The 27,927-nt window shown below is 35.1% G+C and overlaps 4 protein-coding genes, 1 non-coding gene and 1 pseudogene across 8 annotated transcripts; 2 read left to right on the top strand and 4 right to left on the bottom strand.

Moving 5' to 3' along the window:
- Positions 1-36: 36 nt before the first annotated feature.
- H05C05.2 (SPK domain-containing protein) lies at positions 37-3,501 on the bottom strand. Of its 2 annotated transcripts, NM_065243.8 has the most exons (4): positions 2,972-3,501; positions 2,002-2,328; positions 1,791-1,956; positions 37-776 (listed from the first exon to the last, which is right to left on the bottom strand). In NM_065243.8, the coding sequence occupies exons 1-4, from the start codon at positions 3,493-3,495 to the stop codon at positions 483-485; spliced, it is 1,311 nt and encodes a 436-aa protein (NP_497644.2). In that variant the 5' UTR covers positions 3,496-3,501; the 3' UTR covers positions 37-482. The 2 variants fall into 2 exon arrangements, with proteins under 2 accessions (NP_497644.2, NP_001379999.1); NM_001393301.1 differs by lacking the exon at positions 2,972-3,501 and having other exon boundaries at positions 68-776; positions 2,002-2,330.
- A 1,411-nt stretch (positions 3,502-4,912) lies between these two features.
- On the bottom strand, positions 4,913-6,799 carry H05C05.3 (annotated as a pseudogene). Its single transcript has 8 exons — positions 6,704-6,799; positions 6,260-6,628; positions 6,004-6,218; positions 5,762-5,910; positions 5,569-5,715; positions 5,312-5,519; positions 5,176-5,268; positions 4,913-5,127 (listed from the first exon to the last, which is right to left on the bottom strand). Coding segments are annotated over exons 1-8 (1,492 nt in total).
- Positions 6,800-8,117: 1,318 nt separating this feature from the next.
- Y55D5A.3 (N-acylethanolamine-hydrolyzing acid amidase subunit beta) lies at positions 8,118-13,656 on the bottom strand. The gene is made up of 6 exons (NM_065246.2): positions 13,486-13,656; positions 10,811-10,905; positions 10,679-10,763; positions 9,825-10,054; positions 9,564-9,765; positions 8,118-8,832 (listed from the first exon to the last, which is right to left on the bottom strand). Exons 1-6 carry the CDS (start codon positions 13,650-13,652, stop codon positions 8,544-8,546), a joined length of 1,068 nt encoding a protein of 355 aa, NP_497647.1. The 5' UTR covers positions 13,653-13,656; the 3' UTR covers positions 8,118-8,543.
- Positions 11,458-11,520, top strand: Y55D5A.8. The gene has a single exon (NR_052156.1). It is a non-coding gene; the product is annotated as an Unclassified non-coding RNA Y55D5A.8 (non-coding RNA).
- Positions 13,657-20,275: 6,619 nt separating the features above from the next.
- Y55D5A.1 (Mediator complex subunit 8) lies at positions 20,276-26,017 on the top strand. 2 transcript variants are annotated; one of them, NM_001384049.1, is made up of 6 exons: positions 20,276-20,363; positions 22,182-22,326; positions 22,832-22,950; positions 23,876-23,993; positions 24,931-25,299; positions 25,775-26,014. In NM_001384049.1, exons 4-6 carry the CDS (start codon positions 23,952-23,954, stop codon positions 25,850-25,852), a joined length of 489 nt encoding a protein of 162 aa, NP_001370770.1. In that variant the 5' UTR covers positions 20,276-20,363; positions 22,182-22,326; positions 22,832-22,950; positions 23,876-23,951; the 3' UTR covers positions 25,853-26,014. The 2 variants fall into 2 exon arrangements, with proteins under 2 accessions (NP_001370770.1, NP_001022919.1); NM_001027748.4 differs by having other exon boundaries at positions 20,281-20,363; positions 22,179-22,326; positions 25,775-26,017.
- Y55D5A.4 (MATH domain-containing protein) lies at positions 25,945-27,924 on the bottom strand. Its single transcript, NM_065248.4, has 4 exons — positions 27,740-27,924; positions 27,260-27,345; positions 26,688-26,833; positions 25,945-26,328 (listed from the first exon to the last, which is right to left on the bottom strand). The coding sequence occupies exons 1-4, from the start codon at positions 27,921-27,923 to the stop codon at positions 26,145-26,147; spliced, it is 600 nt and encodes a 199-aa protein (NP_497649.1). The 5' UTR covers position 27,924; the 3' UTR covers positions 25,945-26,144.
- Between the last annotated feature and the right edge of the window lie 3 nt (positions 27,925-27,927).

A 27,927-nucleotide genomic window follows, 5' to 3' on the forward strand; every position in this document is an offset into this window, starting at 1 on the left:
AAATCAATAAAATTTTAGAAAAATCAATACAATTTTTCGAAATTCGATGAAAAATATTCTTGAAAAATTGGGCGGAAATATGTTTTATTGGATGAAATAATATGGAATTGGGTGAATTATTCAAAAAAACAAATCGCTGATAAATGCGAATAAATGGGGACATAACGTGGGAGGGGAGGAAAATCAATAAATTTACAGAAAAAAAACAGATGATCTTTGGAGATCGATATATATGTTTCAGAAAATCGATAAAATTTGGAAAAAGCCACAAAATTTCAGAAAAATCGATAAAAATTCCGAAAGAGATAATAATTCACGGAAAATCGATAAAATAAGAAAAAAAAATCAAACCATAGTTTTTGAAAAATCAATAATAAATTCAATACAGTGGAATAATATTTGGGAATAATACATTTTTAAAGCCAAATCGATAAAATGTCTTCGGAAAATCGATATTTTTCGAACAAAAAACCGCCAAAAAATCAATAATTCATATCGCATCGTTTCTGTAATTGTTCAATCATATTCTCAAATGATTTTTCCAAAGAATCCTTCGAAACCACATCCAAATTGCCGATAGTCGGTGAAATTTCAGCCAAAATCGGATGAAGTGCATATTTCATGACGGGTCCCATATCCTCAATTGTTTCTTGGAGCTCTTCGAGCAACTTTTTCGAATTCAGCAATTTATCGGTTGGATGTGAGACACGTTTATCGACTATTAGGCTATCCAGACAGAATTCCATGTAACTTTTGATTGTGGATGGTTGCAGTTTCTGGAATTTTTTTTGTTGGGAAATTTGGTTTTTTGCGCTAAAAATTTTTTCAGAAAAATCGATAAATTTTCTGAAAAATCGATAAATTTTCTGAAAAATCGATAAATTTTCTGAAAAATCGATAAATTTTCCGAAAAATCGATAAATTTTCTGAAAAATCGATAAATTTTCTGAAAAATCGATACATTTTCAGAAAAATCGATAAATTTTCTGAAAAATCAATAATTTTTCAATAAAATCGATAAATATATGGTGCCAAATCATGTAGAAATTCCAGTTTTTCTTTAATTACACTCAAAATAATAAAACTGCGTGGCGTGTACTGCAGAAAACCTAATATTTAGGCCCCGCCTTTTTCTCGTCCACTCACGGAGAAAAGGCAAAAATTCGGGGACCAACCAATATCAGGTCGCCGACATCTCACGGGTTCCGCGCGCCGCTATGTTTAACTCGTTGTGGGCGCGGCAAGCTGTCTCATATTGGTTGGTCCCCGAATTTTTGCCTTTTCTCCGTGAGTGGACGAGAAAAAGGCGGGGACTAAATTTGAGGTTTTCTGCAGTACACGCCACGCAGTTTTCTTATTTTGAGTGTAATTCGGTCTTAAAAATTCGTGAAAATGTACAAAATAGTATTTTTTTTAATTTAACACATTTTTTTCAATTATCCGTTTGAAAATGTTTCCATTTTTCAAACGGCTATATCTCGTCAAATATATTAATTATCAAAAAATTGTCAACTGATAAAATATAGCTCTTAAAATTCTTTACATTTTGTCAATTGACAACTTTTTGATAGCTTTTCTCCCCGCGGAGATATGCGCGTTTAAAGTTTGAGACTGCGAGAGAGCGTGGGGGCAGGAGAGACGCAGTGCGCGAGCGCCGCCTGCGTCTCCCCTCCCTCCACACTCTATCGCTACCAAAACTTTGAACGTTCATATCTCCTATCAGAGCTATCAAAAAGTTTTCAACTAACAAAATGTAGAGAATTATAAGGGCTATCTGCCTAAAAACTCACCATTCCCTTATTCAGCCTTGCAGCCTGTCTCGACAAATCCTTCAGTTTGGAAAATCGATTTTTGTCAATATCCGACAAGAAACAATACATTTCTTTCAAAAACTTTGCATAGTAATTTTCATCACTAAACGGTGCTTGTGGTGGGTACTGCACAGGGGTAGAGGGTCTGAAAATATTACCTGTGACGTCATCAATTTTATAAATCTCTTACGTTTCAATTGGTGTCACCACGAAATTATTCACTACATTTTTCGGAGATTCCACGTCGTGGCGACTTGTGGTGACGTCACCATAATTGGGTCTCGAGAAGACAATTCCAAGTTTCGACTCTTTTGGTGAAGGTGGATTCAGAACTTCGGCGGCGGCAGCTGTTAGCAAATCGTTTTGCGTGGAATTTGCTCGATAGAAATGATATAAACTGTCATATTGTGGAGATGAAATATCGGAAGTTTCCATTGGTTGTGATGTGGAGTTGTTTTGCATCGCAACAATTTTGTTCAGTTCCGACTGGTAATTCTGGACGGGAGCTGGCTCGAGGCTGGAAAATATTGAATTTGAAAACGGGATCGTTGTAGAGCGGAAAATTGTGAATATATTGTCAGTTGGAAGTTTTTTGATAGCTTTAACCAGAGCAGAGTTATGGGGGTTTAAAGTCGCGGCGTGACGAGAGAGTGGAGACGCAGATAGCGCGCGCGCTCTCGTCGTCTGCGCCTCGGCGCTCTCTCGGCGCCCAAACTTTGAGCTTCTATATCTCTGCAACGGTTAGAGATTTCAAAAAACTTCCAATTGGAAAAATAGTCAGAATTTCATTTTCTACAAAATGAGTTGTTTGGTTTACAGAAAATTTACAAAAAAAAAAATTTGAAAAAAATTGAAAGCTTTTGATTTTTTAAAAAACTAAAATTGAAATGTTGTAGAGCGGAAAATTGTGAATATTTTGTCAGTTGGAAGTTTTTTGATATCTCTCATTAGTACAAAGTTATGGGGGTTTAAAGTTGCGGGGCGCGGAGAGAGTGGAGACGCAGACAGCACGCGCGCTCTCGTCGTCTGCGCCTCGGCGCTCTCTCGGCGCCCCGCGACTTTGAGCTTCTATATCTCTGCAACGGTTAGAGATATTAAAAAACTTCCAATTGCAAAAACGATCAGAATTTCATTTTCTATTCAAAAAACCAACTACTCACGAAGAAAAAGTGACCTCCATATCATCGTCATCATCCCCCTCAACATCGATTTCTTCCTCTTCCTCTACACCATTTGATGTTCCCTCTGTTCTTCTTTTCCGTTTTCTTTCAGTTCTCGATCCAGGCTTCTCCACCACTCGATGCCTTCCCTCGAACTTGAATTGTTCACCATTTTCATCACTTTTTTTCGAGCAAAAGCTAGCAATTCTAAAATGTTCATCCAATTCGACATGAGCAATTTGATTGAGAGCTTCGAGAAACACGGGGTCCAAAATTGGAGCACTTGTCAGGAAAAGAGTCTTGGCTTTTATCTCCAAAGAATATGGTTGCTGTAGAAGTGTTTCCACGAAAAATCGATCGAAAGTTCTCGCAAAGTGACTCGGGTAACTGGTGAGCTTGTGCTTTTTGTTAAAAAACACTGATAATTTATTTCTGGTAACTGGTTTGACGCTGTTTTTTGCTATTTCTGCACAGAATTCGACGAATTGAACGTCGTGGTTGTCTTTTCTTTGAAAATTCGCCATTTTTTGCTGGAAAAATTGAGGATTTCGACAATTTTGCGATTAAGAAGGGGAAAAAAGAGATGGGAACAGAAATTGATTCAAATTGGTTTGAAAATTCGGGTCAATGTTTTGAGAATTTTTCGATAAATCTAAATTTTTCGCGCAAAAAATTCTTTCTCGGGTGTCAAAATGTCCCATTTTGGTTTGATCTACAAAAAATGCGGGAGAAGAGACTTTTCGACTGATTTTGCATGGCCTTCCTCATTGCACTTTTCGCGCTCCATTGACAATCGCCCGCCGGACAAGGTCGTGTACTACACGCGGACAAATACATTTAGTTTTACAACTAAACTGGAGCCGCGACGCGACACGCAACGCACCGTAAATCTACCCCCGATATGGCCTAACTCTTCCATTTCAATTTATGAGGGTTTATTTTTATCCGTGAAGAACGTACTGACGTCACATTTTTCTGGGAGAAAAATTCCCGCATTTTTTGTAGATCAAACCGCAATGGGACAGCTTGGCGCCAAATGTCTCGAAAAATTTGAATCTCCCGCAATAAAATTTCGTGAAAAATCTAAACTTCCCGCCAAAAAAATTGCTTCTAAAATATGAATCTCCCGCCATAAAATTTCGTGGAAAATTTAAATTTCCCGCCAAAAAATATTTCTCAAATAAATTGAATTTTCAAAACAAAAAAACCAATTATAAAAAAATGAAAATTTGACGCGAAAATTTTCAAAATTTAATTGAAAAAATTTCAAAAAATGTGTGCAAAGTTTTGAAAAGGCTTTTATAAATATACGAAATTTGTTTTGAAAAATACGAAAAAATACGAAACAGTTATTTATTTTTTTTATTTTTTATATATTAATTATTAACAGTTATTTACATTTATCAAAAACTTATACTGTGAATAATTGAATAAAAATGCAAAAAAAAGCAAAAAAAAAAATCGAAAAACGCGAGAAACGCGGAAACGATCAGATATCGACCGAAAAGCGGCCAGAGAGTGGACACTAGTGAGAGGGAGACGCAGAGAAAAAAGGGTGGCATGTGAGAGAGAGAGCCGAGAGAGAAAAAGAGAAGCTAACTTAAATACACAGCACTTTTTGGAAGTTGCGCAAACGCGCTCCATTGGACACCTCACGCGCGCGCAATTCAAACTGTTGTTTTTTCGAATTTTCTCGTGAAATACTTATTTTAATTCCATTTTTAACGTCATGTTAAAAAATTAAGCACTAGTTTCTGTAATTATAAGAGTAGTGTATCGTCTCTTTCTAATAATTTTTTTTCATCGCATTTTCTCCCAGTTTCGTGAGTGCTCTCCTTTTTTTGGCAAAAGCTGTTTAAACAGAACAATTTTTCGGGCAACAAAGTAACAAAGTACAACAAGGAGAAAAACAAATAGAGAAATTGTAAAATAAAATGGTTCAGTTACGAGTCCGACGATTCATCGGAATCGAATTCAATCTGAAAATTAGACGGATAAAGCTCGAATTTAGAATTGTTGGAGCATGGGCATTTATCATTTACAATTAGTGTGCAATCGTAATGCGCCGGATTTTTACACAAAATACATCTCTTCCAATCAGTAATTCGGCTCTCATGCTGTTCTGGGTGAGTATCCGGATCAAGTGCAGGGTCTCGCTGAAAACTCTCATTTTTTGTTCAGCACTTCTTTAAAAAAATCTAAACCAATCCACAGATACTGCAGTTGTGAAGATTCCTTTTAGGCAATCAGCGTACTGTTGCGGTTGGCGTATTCTCTTTCTCTGCCTTTTTACGAATCTAAAAAATCCATCATAGTTTAATATGCATATTAATCATTTACTTTCAACGCAGGGGCCATGTGCAAAACATGCCACCTACAAATTACTTTGTGGGTGCGGGTGTTGTCAAAAACATCTGAAAACCCGTTCCAGAAGCAATTCGCTTCATCAGTCATGAAATATGCCGGTTGGAACTCTGGCAGTAATTTTTTGATTTCTCCAAAAAAATTGCGATTTCTGATGATGTTGTCGAGCTGGATAACAAGAAACCTGAAAAAAAAAACTGAACACTCAAATGAACTTTTATTTTATTGTAGACCTGCTGGATCTCCTCTATCAAAATTATCGATTACAGTAATGGTCGTGAGTTTCAATCCGTACCGGCTCACATTGTGTGTGTCATCCAATAAAACCATTTTGTGAGAGTACTTCTTCAAATTTTCCATGTGCTGTGGTGTGATTACAACTGAAACTTTCGATTCATATTTTGTGTAATATATGGTTTATCGTACCTAGAGTGAAGTTCAATCCATTTTCGTCTGGAAGCGTGAAATGACGGAACCCGTCGGCGGGATCCCCCAGCATAACTCTCTTTTTCACTGATTCCAAATCGTCCCTATCCAACTGTTCCTCGTTCAAATTCAACGAATTTCTTAGATTTCTGAAGTTTCATACAGCTTAAGTTTAAAAGTGTTACTTTTGATGACAATTTTGCCCGATTTGAAATTTTAAGAATAATCTGATACGATTCTACCTGATATCTTGCGGCAAAAGATAGAAAAGTTTTGATAATTCGTCCGAACTCTTTTTCAGTTCCTCAATAATTGCATTATTAGACAAGCCCTTAGATGCCAGAGCGGAAATTTCCATCTTCTGATTAGAGGTCAAACTCAAATCTGCCACCTTGATTTCGTGACCGTAATGCTGAAAGCACGCCTCGACCGTAAACTTCTGGTCTAGCTGCACCAACTGAAATTACTTAATTTTAATCAATTTTCAGACAGAAATACCTTTAAAAATGCCGTGCACACTGCACTACCAGTGACTTTCTTGCTGGAATGCCCTTTCTTCAGCACGTGTATTCAGCTCGACCAACGCCTCGAAAATTTTCAAAAAGGCGGGAACAAATATTTTAATTCCCCCAGAGGAATTTCACCGCAGCGCGTGCAAAAATGTCTGCATTTGCGCGTGACGGTGTTTGCACAAATTACACCGAATGGTCGAGCTGAAAACACGTGCTTCAGCCCTTGCACTACTTTTGGCTCATGGGATCCCTCGTGAATACAATTCATTAAAGTCACTTTTCTTTTGCCATCTGTAGTAGATGTTCGGGTTGTGAGAGTTGATCCTGTGTCTTCTTGCCTCTGTGAGAACCATGCCTAGTAATAGATAAATTTTCCAAAGAGTTTTACACAAATATCTTCAAAGTCTCACTAGATCTTTCTGATAAATACCTCAAAATCATTTTTAGTTCTGAACACAACTGTATCTAGTTCATGGTGACTTTCGTGATAATTTTGAAAGTGTTCGCACAGATCCGAACGACTCATACTGAAAGTTTGGTTTTCATCGTGGCAATCAAAATGGGGGCATTCCAGTCGCTGATTTTTCATCTCTTTTACTTCAGGAATTTCTCCAATAACCTCAATAGGTTTAAATTCATCAGTACAAATACGATATTTCTGCAAGTTCGTGTTAAAAGCAACGAAAAATAATTTAAACCAACCTGCTTTGCTGTAGGATACAGTGTAATTTTACTGCGATCCGAGGTGTCTGGATGTGCCCGACGGTAATGGTTGAGAACTGACGCTTTGAATGAATATTTCCCGTTACAGTCATTGCAGGCATACATAGCTGTACCTTTTTCAGCTACTTTGGCAGCAACAACCTGGTTGTTGAAATTCTCTAATTCCTGTGTTGAAAGGCGGTGAAAACGTTCTTGAGATGCCTTCGAACTTCAGTTTGAATAGCAGTGTAGGCACAGCCCTCCACGATACAGGGAATTTTGCACGTTGATGTGCTCATAGTTTTCAACGTGTGAAAATTAGATGACTTGTAAATGATGAAGTGAATTTTTTCAGGCAGCCCGTTTAGACCCACGATCTCTGATTCTCTTCCTCTTTCACGCTATTTCTTATTCTCTACGACATTCCCACGCTGAAATCTTTGCGTCTCTTGTTCCTGCGCAGTCTCTAATCCGAACCGCCCCTCCCCTCCCCTCCTTTTTTTCTGAATCCTAAAAATTAATACCGTTTTTCAGGACTTCCGTAAAGTTCATTCTTGTAGCCATTTTATACGTTTCATAAATGTGAACGTTGAAGAAAATTGTAAAATTCAATTAATATCAGTTCTTTTTCAGATCTCCAGCCGATGCGATCCGTGCCAAACGTGATGTTTCCACCAGTGAAGATGAGGTTAGCGGAGATTCATCTGCAGAATTTTCCGACGAGAAGGTGAAGCGTCTGGTGAAGCCTCAGGAGAATTTTACGGAATGAATAAAAATTCACGGAATGAATAAAAATTTCATGATCCTAATTGGCTTCAATATTTCAATGGAAAAATAATCGGATCATTTCCATCAAGTTCGATGATTTATGAGAATTTATTAATTCAGGAGGTGGCTTCCGGTATATTCCTCATCCTTCGAAAGCATGTTAGATTGATCAGATGAACGAAATTTTCTGAAAATAATTATTCGAAACCGACGAAAAACTGTATAATTGTGAAAATCTTCCGAATTTAGTGTCACAATGAGCCATTTCTGCGAGATTCATAGTTTTTTCCCAATATTCTAATAAATCGCAACTCCATTCGAGTGTAGGATCCAAATCGTAGACCTTTGATCTATTTTAAATTCATTTCCATTGCTAATGTAATAAACACTTTTATTTATTAGAACGTTCTCAACTGAATATATAAAAAAAAATAATCTTGAGAATTTTGTCCAAATTTTCTGAAAATGAGTTTTTTGGAATGACTGTAGATGTGAGCTGATACAGGAAAATCTGAAAATTCGAATTTGAACATCCGCCGAAAAGTTGTCCAATGGAGCGCGTTTGCGAAACTCCCAAAAAGTGCTGTGTATTTAAGTTAGCTTGAAAAAGAGAGAAGAGGCAGCGTTGTTATGCGGGGTGCTGGGATGCTGAAATACCACAAACAATAATAAATTCGTGGAAAAAAATCAATAAAACCTCTGGCCAATCAGCGTTTCGCACCGCGCTGATTGGTCGGAACTTTACATTTTTAAAACTATTGAAAAAGGTAGACTATAGGTAGATTTGAGCATAAAAACTTTCAGGGCAAAATCCACGTGCTCTGTCTGAAATAATCCGCGGAATCCGGCAAGCCCGGCACCATTACAGTACTAAAAACGGTCAAATTATTCCTGACAGGCACAGTCGACAACACTTCAACCATTGACTTTTCATCGAAATTCCGTCTTCCGAGCTCTTTAAGCTTCTGAATTGCAGTGATTCTTCGGTCATCGCCTTGCTTTTTCCAGTTATCAAAGTTGGTTTCCACGAGGAACCATTGATTGGCGTCTACGTTTAGAGGGTACACATTTGCAGCTGACCAACGGTTTCTGAAAAGAACTCGGTGTTGTAGCCCTTTAAATTCTCAACATTTTGTTAATTGAAAGCGTTTTGATAGCTTGCCTCTCCGCGGAGATACAGCTCTTCAAAGTTGTCAGAAGCAAAATAGTGTGGGAGGGGGAGAGACGCAGACAGCGCGCGCACACTGCGTCTCCCCCTCTCCCACACTATTTTGCTCCCGAAAAAGCTTCTAACTTTGAGCGCCTGTATCTCGGCTGGGAGAAGAGATATGAAAAAGTTTTCAATTAACAAAATATTGGAAATTATATGGGCAACAAGGTATGATTAAAATATATTTGATAGCTGCGTCAAAACAATTAAAACAATAAATACCTAAACTGAAAACACTATATCTCTATCAAAACTCAAAATATCAAAAAGTTATAAACTAATAAAATGGAGCCATTAAAATTCTCAACATTTTGTTAGATGAAAACTTTTTGATATCTCTTCTCAACGCGGAGATACAGCTCTTCAAAGTTGTCAGAAGCAAAATAGTGTGGGAGGAGAGAGACGCCGACAGCGCGCGCACACTGCGTCTCTCCCTCTCCCACACTATTTCGCTCCCGATAACACTTCTAACTTTGAGCGCCTGCATCTCCGCCTGGAGAAGAGCTATCAAAAAATTACCAACTAACGAAATTTAGAGAATTTTAAGGCCTACAATTTAAACTTTAAACTTATTTTCTAAGAAAAGAAATCAAGTCAAAGAATTTCCCACCTGGAAATAACAACTCCTTCATTTTTCTTGATTCCAGCCACAATTATATAAGAAGGAGAAAACAGATGTGTTCTCGAAAAAGCATCCACAGCTTCTGTATAGGTCGCCTGATTCTCCAGAACATCCCGAATGAAGAAGCTCACCGGTCGCTTGAATTTCGTGTAGAACTCCATTAAAATGTTATCGATGTAGGCGCCAGAGTCTGTGAAATTCCAAAGGTAGGTACAGTACCCCAACTACAGTATCCTATTCAAAACTTACACCTTGCATTCAAGCTGACACTGTATTCACCAGGCCGCTGTCCTGTAAGTACTCCATTATACAGGGCAAATGTGAGTCCGGAGTACTGTATGGTCCCGTTTCTAACAAAATCCACGTGGATTGTGATATTCTTCAGAAGCTCGGTCATATCGTAGTCCAAGTTTCGACCGTGAATAATTTGACCCGCAGAGTTTTGAGCAACAATTGAGGTGCATCCGAGGCCAAAAATGCTGAAAATTGAAAAAGTGCACAGTACCCCAATCCTACAGTACCCCCACTCATACAGTAATTCTACAAGTTCTTTTTTCCTCTGCAGTGCATCTCTACAACACCCCTACAGTACCCCCTACTTGTACAGTACCCCATACAGTACCCCAACAGGATCGGTTTTGTACCATACACTACTTCTACAGTAACACTAGATAACATAACAGTACCCCTACAGTACCCCTACAAGGTCGAAACAGTACTACTACAGTACCCCAACAGAACCTTACAGTTCCCTATCGAGCCCTAAAAGACCCCTACAGTAATTCTACAGTACCCTTATCTAGTGAACCTACTGTACTCTTACAGGGTTTTTACAGTAACTATACAGTACCTATCGATCTCATAAAGGACCACTACAGTAACCGTATCGTACTCCTATGTAACGTTACAGGTCCGCTACAGTACCCTGACGACCCCTTATAGTGCCCCTACAGTAATCCTATCGTACTCCTTCAGTACCCCCAAAGTACCCTCACTGCCCATCGAGTATTTCTAGTCTACAGTATCCCTAAGTAACCCTACCGTACTACAACAGTAATCCTACAGTAATCCTACAGTAATCCTACAGTACCCCCTGAACTCACTGTCTTCTATCGAAGGCCGCCACATCGTAAAGAATATTCATCCCGACAATTTCCCCAATTGGTAGACCTGATTCACTAGCAATTCCTGAAATATGTTTAGATTACTGTAGGGGTACTGTAGGGGTACTGTACCTTTCAGTTCCTCCTGAATTTCCGTCGTAAAATATCGATCGATTTTTGAAGCGGCCCACCAAACGAATGGCTGAAGCGGTTTCGGAATGTATTTTCTGGAAAAAAAATGTTTTGGATAGGGTGGGGGACCCCCAGCCTACCCTGTAATTTAGTCACCTTCTTCAATTTCGTCAATTCCCCCCACACTTCCCGATTAGATTCTTATCTTGTTGATTGATCCATCCTGCCCCCAGTTCATACAATTATTCACACCATCTTCCCACAACTTTATACATTTTCATCCACCTCCGATTAAATCAACAATTTACAACTGAGAAAATAAGAAGATAAGAAATTTCGCGCGGGAGAATTTACGATTTTGCTAATTTGAGAAGCACGAATATATTTTCATGTTGTAGGAAATTTCAAGAGCTATATTTTGATAGTTGGAAACTTTTTGATACCTCTTCTCTCCGTTGAGATAGGCCCGTTCAAAGATTTGGGCGAGACAGTGTGGGAGGTGAAGAGACGCAGTGTGCACGCGTCGTCTGCGTCTCTCCCCCTCCCACACTATTTTGCACGTTCCAATTTTGAATAAGGATATCTCGGCAGGGAAAAGAGGTATTAAAAAGTTTTTAACTGACGAATTGTAGAGAATTTCAAGCGCTATATTTTGTTAGTTACAACTTTTTTGATAGCTATACTCCCCGTTGAGATATGCTCTTTTAAAGCTTTTGGGTGAAAGAGTGTGGAAAGGGGAGAGACGCAGTGTGCGCGCGCCTCCTGCGTCTCTCCCCCTCCCATAATATTTCACACGTTCCAACTTTGAATGCGGATATCTCGGCAGGGAAAAGAGGTGTCAAAAAGTTTTCAACAAAAAAGTTGTGGGAAAATTTAAGGGCTACAATTTGCTAGTTACAACATTTTTTATAGTTCTTCCCGTTAAAAAGTTACAAGATTTTTTCGGAGATAAGTTGTTAATTTACGAGTTAGCTAGCTGCTTTCTGACCAAGAAAATGTTGCGAAAAGGGTAATAAAATTCAAAAAAACACTTTGCCTTGGAGGTCAGACCCCTTCCTCAAGCTTCCCCAAAAAGTCCAGTTCAATTTATTTCCATCACTATTTCCTCTTCTCCTGATATCCCGTAATTCATTAAATTTCAATCTACTCTTCATGATCTACAACTAACTGTACGAGACGACCCGAACAAGTCAATCAAATTTCGGAACACACATCAATCATTCCCCCGGGGAGATTTGTCTCCCTTCTTGAGGACAGTACCCACCTATCATTTGGCGCCATCGCGTGGCGAACTTCTCACCCTCAAGGACAGTACTAGTAATAGCTAATACAGTACCCCTACAGTACCCCCACTACTTTTGGAGCAACTCATACAATAGTCTAAGTTGTCAAGAGTGCCAAAAATTGCAGAAAATAGCAGAAAATTCAAAAAAATTTTTAAAAAATTGCAAAAAGATGCCAACAATTTCTGAAAATTTCGAAAAAAAGCAGAAAGTTGCCGAAAATTGGAAAAAAAATTGCAGAAAGTTGCCAAAAAGATCCCGAAAGTCTCCAAAATATTTTTAAAGATATGGTGAAAGATCGCCGGAATTTGCAGAAAATTGCCGAAAATTGCCGGAAAATTCCAAAAAACTGCCACAATTTGCCGAAAGGTGCCAAAAATTTGCGGAAATTTCTGAAAAACAGCAACAGTTTGCAGAAATTTGCCAAAAATCGCCGAAATCTGCCTAAATTGAAAAAAATCCTTGTTGCCTAAAAAAGACCAAAAAGTTGTCAAAAAAGACCGAAAAATTGCCAAAAAGTTGCCGAAAAATTTCCAAAAAAGTTGCTGAAGTTTGTAAAAAACTGCCAGAACTTGCTAAAATTTGCCAAAAAAATTGCCGAAAAGTTGTCAAAAAGTTGCCAAAAAAACGCAAAACATAGCAAAAAAAGTTGCCAAAAAAATACCAAAAAGTTGATGACGAAAAGTTGTCGAAAATTTGCCGGAACATTCCAAAATTGTCAGAACTTCATTAAAAGTAGGCAGAAAATCGCAGAAAGTTACCAAAAATTCGACAAAAAAATCGCCGGAAATTGCATAAAATTTGTCGAAAAGTTGCCAAACGTTGCCAAAAAGTTGCCAAAAGTTGTCAAAAAGATGCCACAATTTGCCGAAAGTTGCTAAAAAGTTGTCAAAAAAGGCCAAAAAGTTGCTAAAAGTTGTCGAATTTGTAAAAAAATTGCCAGAACTTGTCGAAAGTTGCCAAAAAGTTGTCAAAAATTTCCTAAAATTGCAAAAAAAAATTTCAGAAATTTCGGAAAAACTGCCACAGTTTGCAGAAAGTTGCCGAAATTGAAAAAAATTCCTAAAGTTGCCAAAAAAGACCAAAAAATTGTCAAAAAAACCAAAAAATTGCCAAAAAGTTGCCGAAAAATTCCGAAAAGTTGCGGAAATTTGTAAAAAATCTGCCAGAACTTGCAGAAAGTCTCCGAAATTTTCCACTAAATTGTCGAAAGTTGCCAAAAAAAGGCCAAAAAGTTGCCAAAAAAGCGCAAAAAATTGCCAATAAGTTGCCAAAAAATTTCCAAAAAAAAGTTCATTAGTAGGCGAAAATCTCAGAAAGTTACCGAAAATTCTACAAAATCTGCCAAAATTTTCCCTTAAAAGTTTCCCTCGAATAATTTAAAAAACTAACTTTGTCTCTTCTACAACGCCTGGCAAATACTCCAAATGGTCCTTAATGACCTGATTCCACCGTTGGCTCGGTGGCTCATCCAGATTTATCTCATAATGTCGTGGTTTTCGGTCTCCGGCGGAGCAGATTACGGGTAACAGGAGCAAGATTATTTGGAGCAGGAGCATAGCTGGAAAATGGAAAAATTTGAAAAAAAGGCAAATTTTCAGAAATTTAAAGTTGAAAACCTTGAAAATCAGGAAAAACAATCTCAGAAAATGCCCAAAAAAAGCTAGTAAAAACATGCACTTTTTCAGAAATTCCCAGAAGTTTAAAAAACTTGATTTTGGAAAAATCTTTTTTTTTCTGACTACCAGAGGCACTTAAATATAAATTTAAATAATTTATATTACAATTCTAAGACCAAAAATGACTCGAAAATTGAATAAATTCAATCAAAAAATTTTTGAAAAAAATTTGAAATTTTCGGATTTTCTAAGACTGATTTTTCAAATAATTTCGGGGCATTTTTGACAAAATCCAATTTTTTTTGAAATGCCTAGATTAGAAAAAATAGTTTTTAGCATTTATATTATTATTTTAAATTTTGAGGTACTTCAAAAAACAAAAAAATAAATTATTTAATTTGAAAAAAAATAAATTTTTTTCAAAAATTTTCAGAAATTTTATCTCAAAAATCTGAAAGTCTCCACAGCTTCAAAGATACCTCTAGGTACCCAACAAACACGAACAACTGTTTTCGGGTCCCAAAACCCCTCCGTTGTAATTATTTATCGGTGGTCAGTTGTCCTCTCCCGACGCCGCTTCTCGTCTTACACCTTGTTGACACCCGATTGGTCTTTAACTTTGCATATATCTGCGGGTTTTGCTGCTAGCAAAAAGTTGTCAACTAACAAATTGTAGAACATGTTTTGTTCTATAATTTTGTAGTTAAAAATTTTTCGATAGCGCCGCCCAATTTTGAGGTATAAGGCTTTAAAGTTAGGTGGTGGAGACACAGAGCTCCTCTATTGTTTCATTGTTTATAAGTGCCGGTGGATCAGAAATTTGAAATTTTTATTCACAAATTTTTTGTGTTTATATTTTTTATGTTTATATAGATATACTTTTACATTTTTGTTTCAGCTTTTATTTTGGAAAATTGAAAAAAACATCGTTGTTTCATTTAATTTTAAAAACCAATATCAATGTGAGCTTTCCAAAATTTTATGATCTAGTTGGTGCAACCGATTGCTCGAGCATTACATAACCACGTACCCCAGAAGGTCCTCTCATGACCTCGAACGATGACAATCTAATTGTGGAAAGGGACATAGATGACGTGGCAAGATTAGAGACACGAGTTGGGTTGGTGGTCCGGTCAACACCCTTCTTTTGGCGGTAGATTGGTGGGGGATTTTTATTGGTTTATGATAGTTTATTAAATCTTAGATATGAAAGCCGGAAGAGTTTCCAAAAAAACAAAACTTTTCACAAATTTGGAAATTTCGAAAGATAGCAAGTTCGAGAAAAAAAATTCCAAAAAAAGTTGTCAACGAGGACTACACGGACTCCAGCATATTTTTTTTATTGTTTGAAAATTAATTAAAGCTGTTTGTTTGTTTAATTTTTTAAAAAAATTTTGGAAAAAATTCATAACGCGAAAATTGTCTTTTTTTGGAAAACTTTACCAATTTTCAAATGTGAATAACTATCAAACGAAAAATGTTACAAAAAAAAAATTCAACTAGCATATGACAGCTCAGAACCTTTTCTACAGGTTTAGATATGTTTTAACCTTTAAAAAAATTTAGGTCAAAATATATAGCGGCCGACACCTCGCGAGCCCGTTTCTGCAGCCTTTTTTACAACTCAGTCGATAATTGGACTAGCGAGATGTCGGCCGTTGAAGGTTGTGAAGTATAAAAAATACATTGATACCGGAAGGTAGTATTATCAGCAACATTTTGTTAGTTGAAATTTAATTCTAAAGTTCCTAGTTTTTGAGTTATACTCATTTCAATCGTCCTTTTGTCAAAAAAAAGTATCACAAAATAGGCTCGCAAAATGTCGGCCGCTATATCTTTTGACTTAAACGTTCAAAAAATTTTAAACATGTTTAACTTGTAGAACATATTATGAGCAACAGTTGGGTAGTTGAAATTTTATTTCTAAAGTTTTTAGTTTCTGAGTTATACTCATTTCAATATCCCCCAAGTGAAATCGCCTAAAAATGAACTCGCGAGGTGTCGGCCGCTGTATCTTTTGCCTCAATTTTTTTTAAATTTTCAAACATACATATTCCATTAGGTAACATTATGAGCTACAGTTTGTTAGTTGGAATTTTATTTCTAAAATTACTAGTTTCTGAGTTATACTCATTTCAATATCCCCCAAGTGAAATCGCCTAAAAATGAACTCGCGAGGTGTCGGCCGCTATATCGTTTGCCTTGAATTTTTTTACAAACTGATACATTTTTAAACCTGTAGAAAATAACACGGGTTACCATTTGTTAGTAAAAATTTCATTTCTACAATTTTTAGTTTCTGAGTTAAACTCATTCCAACCCACCCCAAGAGAAATTTCCTAAAAATGAACTCGCGAGGTGTCGGCCGCTGTATCTTTTGCCTCAATTTTTTTTTAATTTTTAAACATGCATATTCCAGTAGATAACATTATGAGCTACAGTTTGTTAGTTAAAATTTTATTTCTAAAATTACTAGTTTCTGAGTTATACTCATTCCAACCCACCCCAAGAGAAATTTCCTAAAAATAGACTCGCAAAGTGTCGGCCGCTGTATCTTTTGCCTCATTTTTTTTTAATTTTTGAACATGCATATTTCAATAGGTAACATTATGAGCTATAGTTTGTTAGTTGGAATTTTATTTCTAAAATTACTAGTTTCTGAGATATACCCCTTCGAAAATGGTTAAAAATCCCCGTTCCCAATAATTCGTAATAATGTTATCAAAACGGTCAAAAAAGGTCATTTATTCCCGAATTGCGGGGTGGTGTATCTAATCTTGCCCACCAAATCTTGGGCGGGACACTACCTTCACTCGCATTACCCCCCCCCCCCCCCCCTCCTTCCATCCAATACATACTCATTCCCCGCCACCTATTACCCCAATTACTCGATCCTCTACAGTTTTTAGTTTTCTTCTTCTTTTCCTTCTTTTTACCTTCTTATTGTCATTGTAAATACCCTTTATTTCTCGATTTCCCGCCCCGGGGAAAAGAGAAAAATGTCAAAAAGAGTGTGTCATTTTTAATTTGTATATCGCACTTATTATCCGTCTCCCCTGGCGCTCCTTTTAGATCTACCGATAGAGATTAGACACACTAATTGGTAGCGGAAGTTTACCGTATTTAAGTAGCCTGGTTTTACGCAACTTTTCACGGAAACTTGTGATTTTGCCAAAAAGTTGGCAACTAGTAAGTTGTAGCTCGTAAAATTTTCTATATCTTGGGCTTTGAAACTTTGTAGAAATTTTATTTTCCTGCAGAGATACAGGTGTTTAAAGAGGCGCTGGTTTGCCAAAAGTTTTGGTTTTTTTTTTCAATTTTCTTATATTTTGTCCTATTTTCTATGCCATTTTTTTCCACTTTTGATTTTTGCCGTTTTTTCCGCATTTGGGCCAGTTTTCTCTCATTTTGGTGAATTTTTCGGACATTTTCAACATTTTTTGATTTAATTTTCGTAGGTTTTGCATCAATTTAGACAAGTTTTGCCAGTTTTTCTTGTAAGTTTTCTGGTACATTTCCAATTTTTAGGCTATTTTAAGCTTTTTTTTTTGCTATTTTTTAGTCAATTTCGACAGTGATTAGCCGATTTTCAGTCCGTTTTGGCCGTTTTTATTGCTATTTTTCCACTTTTCACATTTTTGAAAAACTTTCAAGATGTTTTGCTAATTTTCTCTAATTTCGATCAATTTTAGGACTTTTTAAAAACATTTTCTCTATTTTTTTGAGCCAATTTTTGCTGTTTTCCCGATCAATATTTAGTCAATTTTTTCCCAATTTTGATCAATATTTGCCAGTGTTCGGGCATTTAATTTTCATATTTTTTTCTAATTTTGAAAAATTCAATAATTTTTTAAAATAATTTTTGCTATTTTTTTAAACCTATCTTGAGCCATTTTTCGTAGCTGTTGGTCAGTTTCTGGCAATTTTTTGCCTTTTTTCTCTCAATTTCTGCAAGTTTTTGAAAAATCATCCACAACGTTTCGAAATTGAAAATTATAACTTTCTGATTAAACTTAATTTTTGCTAAATTTCTTCAACTTTTTGTGGTTTTAGTCAATTTTTAGTCAATTTTTGTCAAGTTTTCCCAATTTTTGATCAATGTTTGCCGCAAAAGCTTCAATAAATATAGTTCCACATATATGAATTATACAAAATTTTTGAAATTTTGAAATCTGCATTTTTTCCTAAACACTAACCCAAAAACATAACCCAACTACTTTCATCTTTCCCAGTAACCGCCTAACGAGACCTACTCGCAATTAATCAATCGGAAACTATTAGTAACCTACTTTTTGTTCGGTTATCCCTAAAAACAAGAAATTTTAGAATTTTTGTAGTTTTATACATTAAAGGATTACTGTAGCTCCCAGGCTCTTGTTTTTGGTTTTTTTAAGTTAAAAATAAAATTTTCCATCCAGTTTTCCATTTCCCACTAAAATATTCAAAAATTTGTGGTGATACCCCCCTCCCATGCCCTCCCGCAGAACAAAAGAAACAGATAGAACAATTTTTTTTGCCCGGCGATTTTTTTCTATTTGTTTTCTCATATGACTGGTCGCCTACCCCGTATCTCTCAAGAGACGGTCAATCGACACTCAGAGGTACGAACTGTTTGAGAATGATGAGAAATCACTTTGTTTTGCGGTTTTCTATCGGTTTTTTATCGATTTTTTGTTGGGCGATTTATTGGGGAAACTGAAAAAGTTATTAAAAACTGTCAATTGACAATTTATAGGCCTTAAAATTTCCTACAAATTGGTAGTTGAAAACTTTTTCATAACTTGTTTCCCCGCGGAGATACACCAGTTCAAAGATTGGAAGTGAGAGAGTGTATGGCGAGGGGAGACGCAGACAGCGCACGCACACTGCGTCTCCCTCTCTCCCACACTATTTTACTATTTTCCTCCCTCCAACTTCAAACGCGTGTATCTTTGCGGAGCGGCAAACTATCAAAAAGTTTTTAACTATGAAAATGTAGGAAAGTTTAAGGGCTACAAATTGTTAGTGAACAACTTTTTTACAGCTCTCATAGTTTCGGAGATATTTTAGTTATTCTTCACCCTACTGAGATTTATTGATTGAAAACAGGCAGGAAACGGGTCGCGGTGGAAAACATTGATAAGATTTTATTATGGTAGTTGATGTGGTTGAAGACAAAGAAGAAGATAGAAAACGTAATTAGTCGCATTCTTTCGACCAAGTCGTGCTATCGAAAAGTCGATAAATTAGTGTGGGGGGTCTTCTTTTTTCTGAGTTTTTTACAAATTAAGCTATAATTTTTTTTTTGATAAGAGAACACCACATTCTTCTTTTTCCTATTTTTTTTGTGATAAAAGTGATAACATCAACTGATCTGATAAGATTTTTCTTCATTTTCCAGTTACCTTGGGCAATTTTTTTTTGCTGATTTTTATTACGATTTTTTGGAAGTTTTTTTATTATTGAATTTTTCTAAAATTGTATTTCCTGGTTTTTTCCTTCAAAAAAGTTTAAATTTAAATTTTTTGAAAAATTCGAACATAAAACTTTTTAGAGAGCATGTTACGGTGGGTTACTGTAGTTTGTGAGTTACTGTAGGTTGTTGGTTACTGTTGGTTACTGTAGGTTGCGGTGGGTTACTGTAGGTTATTGTAGGTTACCGTGACAAACAAACTTTTTACAAGTTTTTGGCATTTTTATCACAATTTTTGAAAGACTTTTAAATATTCGAATCTTTTTCCATATTTTTGTAATTTTTTTGGCGTTTTACCATTATTGTATTTTTATAAATTTCAACTTTTTTAATGCATACTTATAGATTTTTTGCTAAAACGTAAAGTTTTATGAACTTTCGGGGGAAAAATTAGCAAAAACTAAAGAAAAAAGTTCGAAAAATTAAATAGTTTTTTATTTTTATTTTCGTACCTCAAAACCTAAAATAAATACAGTACACCTATTAACTAACAATATAAAAAACTTAAAATTTGCTACAATTTGTTAGTTAACAACTTCTTGCTAGCTTTGACCATTTTTAAATTATTGTAGTTCAAAGTCGCAAAATCTAAAAAAAAAAGTGGTATTCTTGAAAAACTAGGTGTCTTCAAATGTGTGTAACTCAAAAACTAATAAAGATACAAAAAAGTTGTTAACAGACAAAATGTAGAGCAGAACATTTTCTACAAAATGTTAGTTGACAAATTTTTGATGTCTCTTACCGTTTTTGAGAAATCGGAGTTTGAAAATTTCCAAATTTAAAAAAAATCCAAAAATCAAAATTTCCAAAAACCCCTAACTTAACCTACCAAACTTTACTCCTCATGTCCATTTATTTACAAATATCTTATCTTTTTCCTCCTTCCTCAATGTCCACCTAAAAGTACATATTTGCTCGCCGAGCCCTTCCCCTCTGAGCACGGGGGCTTATCGTATCACCTCTCTTTTCTTATTGCCAAGTCCGTTCCGTACCAGCCGACTGTCCAAATAGGACCCCCCGCTTTTTTATGACCCATTACTCTTATTCATCGCTTTCTTTTGTGAGCCGTCATCTTTTTACAGGAATTTTTATGAATTTATTGTTTGGTATTTGCAGGTAATAAAGCTTCTCAGCAAAGGAAATTCGGGGAAATTTTTTGAAAAAATTTGGAAAATGCCACGTTTCAGCAGTCAGAAAAGGTAAGTTTTTGACAGAGTTTGAGAAAAAAAATTGATTTTTTAAAAAATAATTTTTCTGATAAATTAATTGTCCCTAACAGAATTACTACAATTTTTTTTACAAAATTGACGTAAAAGTCTTTTATGAAAAAAAAAACTGAGAGAAAAATTTGTTTAAAAAAATCACAAAAAAAATCAGGATTTATTTTAGAACAGATTAATTTTTTTTTGAATTTAAAAAGATTTTCATATACAAAATCAATTTTTTTTGCAAAAAATTAAAATTTCCTAACAGCATTTTTATATAAGATAGTTTGTTTCCATAAAGAAAACTAGGAATAAATTTCGAAAAAAATTAAAATTTGTTTTCTCAAATTTTTATCAATTTCTTGGACATATATTTGAAGTTTTATCCCCAACCAAAAATTTTCATATAATTTTTTCCTGAATTTTCACGTTAACTTCCTCAAAATAATCTTTGAAAATTTTTGGTCCCGCCACGATTTAAAGACGCAAAATTTGAAAACAAAATTTCGAATAGCAATCCGGGACAGAATTTGTAAAAATTTTAAAATTTCCTCCCTGATTCAGAATTCAGAATTTAACACACACAATACCTATAATTAAAGAATGTTTACGACATGCCAATTTCAATCGGGGGCTCTTTTTCCAAAAGCTTAATCTTCTTTCTCCAATGTTTATGGTCTATGCCATAGGTGAGCTCCCCCTTCTCATTAGTGCTCACGGAGCCAGGAGGGGGAAAAGAGATTAAAATGGAATGTGAGAGCTTAAAGGTGTGTGCGTGTGCAAAACTAATCATCATATGAAGGAGGGTGACTTATTCGGATATACTTTAATTTGCGGGAAATTGGAATTTCCGAAAGTTTTGGCGGACTTTGGAGGGATTTTGTGGATTGTTTTGAAAAATGAAAATGTGTTTTAGAAATGCTAACTTTTCCATATTTTTGTTTAAAAAAAAATTGTAGAAAAATTAAAATAAAAAAGATTTTCCAATAAAAAATTTTCAATTCGTTAAAGCAAAAATATGAAACAGCCCAATTGTAAAATTTTAAAAAATCAATTTTTTTGGAAAATTCTGAAAAATGTGTGTCTTTGATTTTTCACTTCAAAATTTATTCACATGACTTACATTATATACTTCAAATAATAAAATTATTATTTGTGACTTTAAATATTTTTAAATCAAAAAAAAGAACTTCAAGACAGCCCAGAAAGAAAGTTAAATTTTTAAAACTTTAAAAAATTAAAATTCTGAAAAAAGTTTTTCTTTAATTTTTCGCTTAATATCAAAAATACCAACATGACATATTCCAAACTATAACATATATAGTTTTTTTTAATAAATAAAATGTTCATGAAATTCAAAAAAAAAATTTCGAAAAATCTGACAAAAAATTTAAAATTCTCTAAAAAATGTTTCCCTTTAACTTTCTTCTAATTTTTTGAACTTAAATTAAAATTGAAATTTAGGGTTTTTTTAAGTTTGAATTATTCGTAAAATGAACAAAAAATTGGAAAAATTTGAAGATAAAAAACTTTTTTTAATTCAAAAAAAAAAATTTTTTTTAGAAAGTTCAAAATTTTTCCAAAACTTTTTTTTTTGTCCAAAACTTGTAGAAATGCTCATTTAACAATTTTAATTCATTTTTACGTTAATTTTCACTCGAAACCCCATAAAAAGTACCCCTAAATTCATATATTCCGAGTCTCAAATAGGTACCCCCCCCCCCCCCAAACCTCCAAATCCCACATGCTATCTAATATATTATCACATATTTCCCATCTTCTCATTCCATATTTCTAATATTTTTGCAGTAGTCGACATTCCTCTCGCCTTCATAATCTCCGTGGAAGTCATGGCAACCGAAAGCAGCGACAGGCTCCGCCCACTTTGCAGCCCCAGCAGGCAGGTGGAGCTGCCGGAGCACCATCAGTCTCATTTGAGAGAGGAGCTGGACAAATGGTAAGTAATTTTTACATATATTTTGATAGTTTAATATTGAATTTAAAATTATATTAATTTTTAAATTTTATTTGAAAAAAGTTTTTGAAAAAAAAAATTTCGGTTTTTTTTCCTTTTTTTCAAAATTTTCTCAAAAATCTAAGTTTTAAGTTTTAATTTCTTAAAATTCATAATAAGCTCATCAAGAGCTTTCAAAAAAGTACCATCATGCCCTATTTTGGTGAAATTCGAATTTCCACCTACCTATGCGCCTTTAAATCGTGGTGGGACCTTTTTCAAGTGTGCTTTTTTCATATTTTTATTGCAATTTTCATAAAAAAATCTGGTTATAAGGATTTCAAAACGTATAATCATGACTAGATTTGGGAATTTTTTTTTTCATTTTTTTTCTGGGTCCCGCCACGAAAATTTAAAGGCGCATTAAATAAATAGCTTTTGCGCTGCTAAATTCAAATTTTTGAGCAAAAATTGAAAAAAAAACCTGTATTTAAAAAGATTTTTTCAGAACCCTTTAACTTCTGGGCGTCGTCACTCTTTTGAAGATTTTGCTAATTTAGACTCGGTTATCGCAGAAATGCTCCAAAATATTAAGAATATGGCTCAAGTTTTGCAGAATGTTGGGACGTAAGTTGTACCTTTTTTTTTAATTGAAAAAAAATTAATTTGAAAAATTTAATTCTGAAAATGAAAAACTTAAAAATTTTGGACTCCTCTATCACTAAAATAAGAAGCTAAATATTATAATAATTTTTCCTAGAGAGTTTTTTTTGAATTTTTTTTTGAAGTTTTAAAACTCCTATACCTCAAAAATAAGAAGAACTATCAAAAAGTTGTCAACTAGCAACTTGTAGAAAATTGTATGCTAAACATTTTTGTAGTTGATAACTTTTTGGTAACTTTTATGGTTTTTGAGAAAATATTGATTTTTCCGAGAGATACTTTTTTTTTGGATTTTTTTGAAATTTTTTTGGAAATTTTAAAACTCCTCTATCACTAAAACCAGAAAAGCTATCAAGAAGTTGCCAAGTAAAAATTGTAGCAAATTTTATTTTGAATATTTTTGTAGTTGACAACTTTTTGTTAACAGTCATGGTTTTTGAGAAAATATTGATTTTTCCGAGAGCAAATTTTTTTTTGAAAATTTTATACCTCCTATATCACAAGAATACGAAAAGCTATCAAAAAATTGTCAACTAGCAATTTGTAGAAAATTTAAAGCTTAACATTTTAGTAGTTGATAACTTTCTGGTAGCTACTATGAATGTTAAGATAATATTGATTTTATTTTGAAAAAAAAAAATTGCACTTTTTTCAAATTTTTCAAATTTTACCATAATGAAAAAAGCTATTAACAATTGCAATTAGTCAATTTGTAGACAATTTTATGTGCTATATTTTGTTAGTTGACAACTTTTTTATAGCTCTCATGGTTTTTGAGAAAAGTTGATTTATTTTTTGAGAAAATTTTTTTTTTCAAAATTAATTAACAAAAAAAATTTTTTTTTTTAGAATTAAATTTTTTCTCCGAATATTATCGATTTTTTTCCAGAGATGGTCCATGCACATCAACATCATCAATTGAACAATCAGTGTACTTATCATCAACTTTTGAAAATATCCAACCAATGATGGCAGCGCTAAACGAGCAAGTTCAGCAAGGCCTAGAGGTACAACATTTTCCCAAATAAAGTTTTTCATTTTTCTCAAACTTTATAGGTTCCTAATGGGTTTTTGTCAGTGTGTACCATCTCAGGTACCTCCTGGCACTATTTGTGCCTGTTCAAATGGCAACTATATAGTACCACATACCCATTATGATTCATGACCTCCAAAAAAAATTTTTGAATAGGTGTGCAAGGGGGGTAAGGGAAAGGGAAAGGTGGTTTGTTTAGGCTAACAAATATGTTTTTAGTGAAAAAAAAATTAGGAGAAATAGGAAAAAATTTGGGGAAACTTTTGAAAAAAAATTTTTTTTTTTGAAATTTTGTAATAAATTTTTTTCTGAATTTTGTTATGCTAACTTTCAAAAACAAACTTGAAATTTCAATTCAGCACATTATCAGCTTTCAAATGACACCCATATCGACTGTATTCCGTTAAGTTTGAAATTTTGGGTCTCGCCACGAAATAACTGTACTTTAAAGGCGCATAGCTAAAAAAACGGAACTAGGTCATGATTATACGTTTTGAAAGCTAAGAAAAAACTGAAATCAATTGTTACGGTTTAAAATCATTAGATGTTGGTCTTGACTGGAAAAGGAAGTTTTAAATTTACAATTTTTTAAATATTTTTGAAAATTTTTATTTTTCCCCCGAAATTAAAAAAAAAATTAATTTCAAATCTTTAAATTAAAGAATTCATCATCAGCGTCTCAAGAGCTTCAAAAAACGTATAATCATGCACCATTTCTTAATTGAAACGGTCAACTGTAACTCATTTAACTTCAGGAAGCTACAGTAACCCAGGTTTTCGTGGTGGGACCCAAAGATTTTCAAATTTGTCAGAATATAGCCCATATGGGGGTCATTTGAAAGCTCTGAACTTGCTGAATTCAAATTTTTTAGTTAAATTCTTTGTAAATCTAGCTAAGCCCAATTTTCCAGCTCTTCCGCCCGCCGACCTGCCCGACCGCAGAACTTCTCCGTTCAACAGCTGAAAAACTTGAGGAAATCGGAGAATCTTCACTATCTGACAAGCTAAACAACAATCCAGATACCCTACAAAACGCCACATGGCAAACCATGAATACCGTACTCCGAGTGTTCTCACTGACCGATCGGCAAGTGATGGGATACCTCCGTCACCTCAAATCCCAGACGCCCTCCGCCATGCCAATTTTTCCACGGCACCTAGACACGTGTAATACGTATATTGCACTTGGAGATCACGGAGCATATTTCTTTGGGCAGGATTTTGTGTGCAGGGCTCCAATGCCGAATGGCACACAGCAGAGGAGAAATGTAGTGGATCAGGTAATTTTGATTTTTTACAATTTTGGTATTGAAAATTGAAAAGAGCTCATTGAGAGCTTTCAAAAACGTATAATCATGCCCTAGTTCCGTTTTTTATCAGCTATGCGCCTTTAAAGTACAGTTTTTCGTGGTGAGACCCAATTTTTTTTTAATTAAAAATTTTTTTTAACGAATTTTTGAAATTTTTTTTCGATTTTTTCAAAATTATTTACTTTTTTACAAAAACTTTTTGTTAAAACTATAAAATTCATATTAAACGTTTTGAGAGCTTTTAAATTATCCCCATCTTGCCTATGCCCCTCAAGCTTAAAAACTGGGTCTCACCACGAAAATCAAAACTTAAAGGCGCATGGCAATGGAAAATTTCAAAATGGACGCAACCTGGGCATGATTATACGTTTTTGAAAGCTCTCGGCGAGCTGAATCTGAATTTTTTACAAATTTCAAGATAAAATAAATATTTTTCAATTTTCAGCCTGCCAACGCTGAAACCGGCTCCGACGTCTTCTGGTACGAGGCATCCGACACCGATGATGAGTCTGCAACCGACTGAAACTCCCTCAATACTCTACAAATTCCGTGCCATACGGGCTGATATCAATTTTTTTTCGAATTTTTTGGGAATTTAATTTTTTGTATTTTTTTTTTCAAACTTTTTCATTCGGTAACGGTTGTGATGTGAATAGCACAATAAATACATGAAAATTTACAAAATTTTTTGAAAGATTTCGGGTCCGTACTACATGAGGAGTACAATTCGCAAAAAAAATATGAGGGGAAAATTTTTTCCAAAAAAAAAATTAAAAACATTTTTTTTTTTTTGGAAAATTTTCAATTTCCAAAAATTAGATAAAAGTGGAGGCTCGTCGCATTGTTGGTCTATTGATTGATTTTTTCTGCGCCTCCACAATAACTGCCCAGTCGTACATTGTTGTGGTCACTGTAGTGACGTCATAGTAGTCCGGCAGGCGATACATTTTTCTGACACGCTTCAGACGCTTTGTATTCTCGTTGTATCGGCTGATATCTCTGCAATTTTAAAAAATTCGGGTTAAGCTCATCAAGAGCTTCAAAACAAGCCCCATATTGGCTATGTTTGAAGAAATTTGAAAATTTTTGGGTCTTGCAACGAAAATCTTGGTTACTGTAGTTTTCAGGAAAGTTGGAATTTTCATAGAAAATTAGATTTTGCGCATTATAATCTTTAAGTTAACACCCATATTGCCAGGATTCCTCAATTTGTAAAAATGTTGGGTCTCACCACGAAAAACTGTACTTTAAAGGCGCATAGCTGAAAAAAACGGAACTAGGGCATGATTATACTTATTTGAAAGCTCTCAATAAGCTGAACTCAAATTCGAAATTAAATTTCATCAAAACCCCCGAACCTCGAAGCAATCAGCACGACAGCATTCATATTCCGGATAATTTCGATCTCGAGTCTCCAAAAACACGTGGAGCCCAGCTCGGCGTCACGTGACAAACCCATGCTCCAGGAAAAATCCGACTCGGCAATTCTCTCGAACTTTTTTGTCTGAAAATCAAAAAAAAAAATTTTCAACTGTTTTAAAAAAATTATTTTCAGATATCAGGCGATATCTCCGTAACGACAAAACCTATTAAAAAGTTGACAACTAATAAAATGTTGTCCTAAAAATGTCCCATATTTTGTTAGTTGAAAACTTTTCGATAGCTCTTCTCCCCGCGGAGATATACACGATAGAAGTTGGAGAGGGTGAGAGAGTGTGGGAGGGGGAGAGACGCAGTGCGCGCGCGCCGTCGGCGTCTCTCCCCCTCCCACACTGTCTCAGGGCCTTGAATTTAAAACGTGCATATCTCCGCGGGGAAGAGAGATATCAAAAAGTTGGCAACTAGGGAAATGTAGCAAATTTTTAGGGCTACAATTTGTTAGTTGACAAATTTTTCTGATCTTCTTTTGTTTTTGAGATAATCAACTTACAGTTCCATTTTTCTCTCCAGTTCCTCCTTTGTTGAATGGGAGACAGACAAGGAACTTTTCAGGGGTGTAGGCTCCCGGGGCGGTTCCTGAAATAATTGGTTCTAGCAATTTTGCCAAAAAAAAAAAGAACTCTACAGCACACAAAACTTGTAGCCCTTAAAATTTGCTACATTTCATTAGTTGGCAGTTTTTTGATAGCTTCCCTACTCGCTGAGATACACTGCTTCAAAGATTCAGAGCGAGAGAGTGTGGAAGGGGGAGAGACGCAGTGTGCACGCGCCGTCTGCGTCTCCCCTCCCCCTCCACTGTCTCGTTCTCAGTCTTTGCAGTGGTATATCCCCGCGGGGAGGAAAGCTTTCAAAAAGTTGTCAACTAACAAAATGTAGCAAATTTTAAGGGCTACAATTTGTCAGTGAACAATTTTTATTCATCTCCGCCGGATTTCGAGTTATTCCTAGGATTAGTTTTCCGGCAACCCACCATCACTAGAAAACGGCCAATCCCAGACAAAAGTCTCGCTCATTCCGGCACCCGATGGGCATTCTTGAGCCTCGAGCTCTTTTTGCTCAGTATTATTGTTCAAATCATATTTCAGCGCAAATTTGTGACGGCGGGTACGTGTCGCCTCATTGATAGTAGCCGAACGTTTTAATAAGCCAGTCATTCTG

Source organism: Caenorhabditis elegans, chromosome III, assembly GCF_000002985.6.
Source record: "Caenorhabditis elegans chromosome III".
Lineage (NCBI taxonomy): Eukaryota > Metazoa > Nematoda > Chromadorea > Rhabditida > Rhabditidae > Caenorhabditis > Caenorhabditis elegans.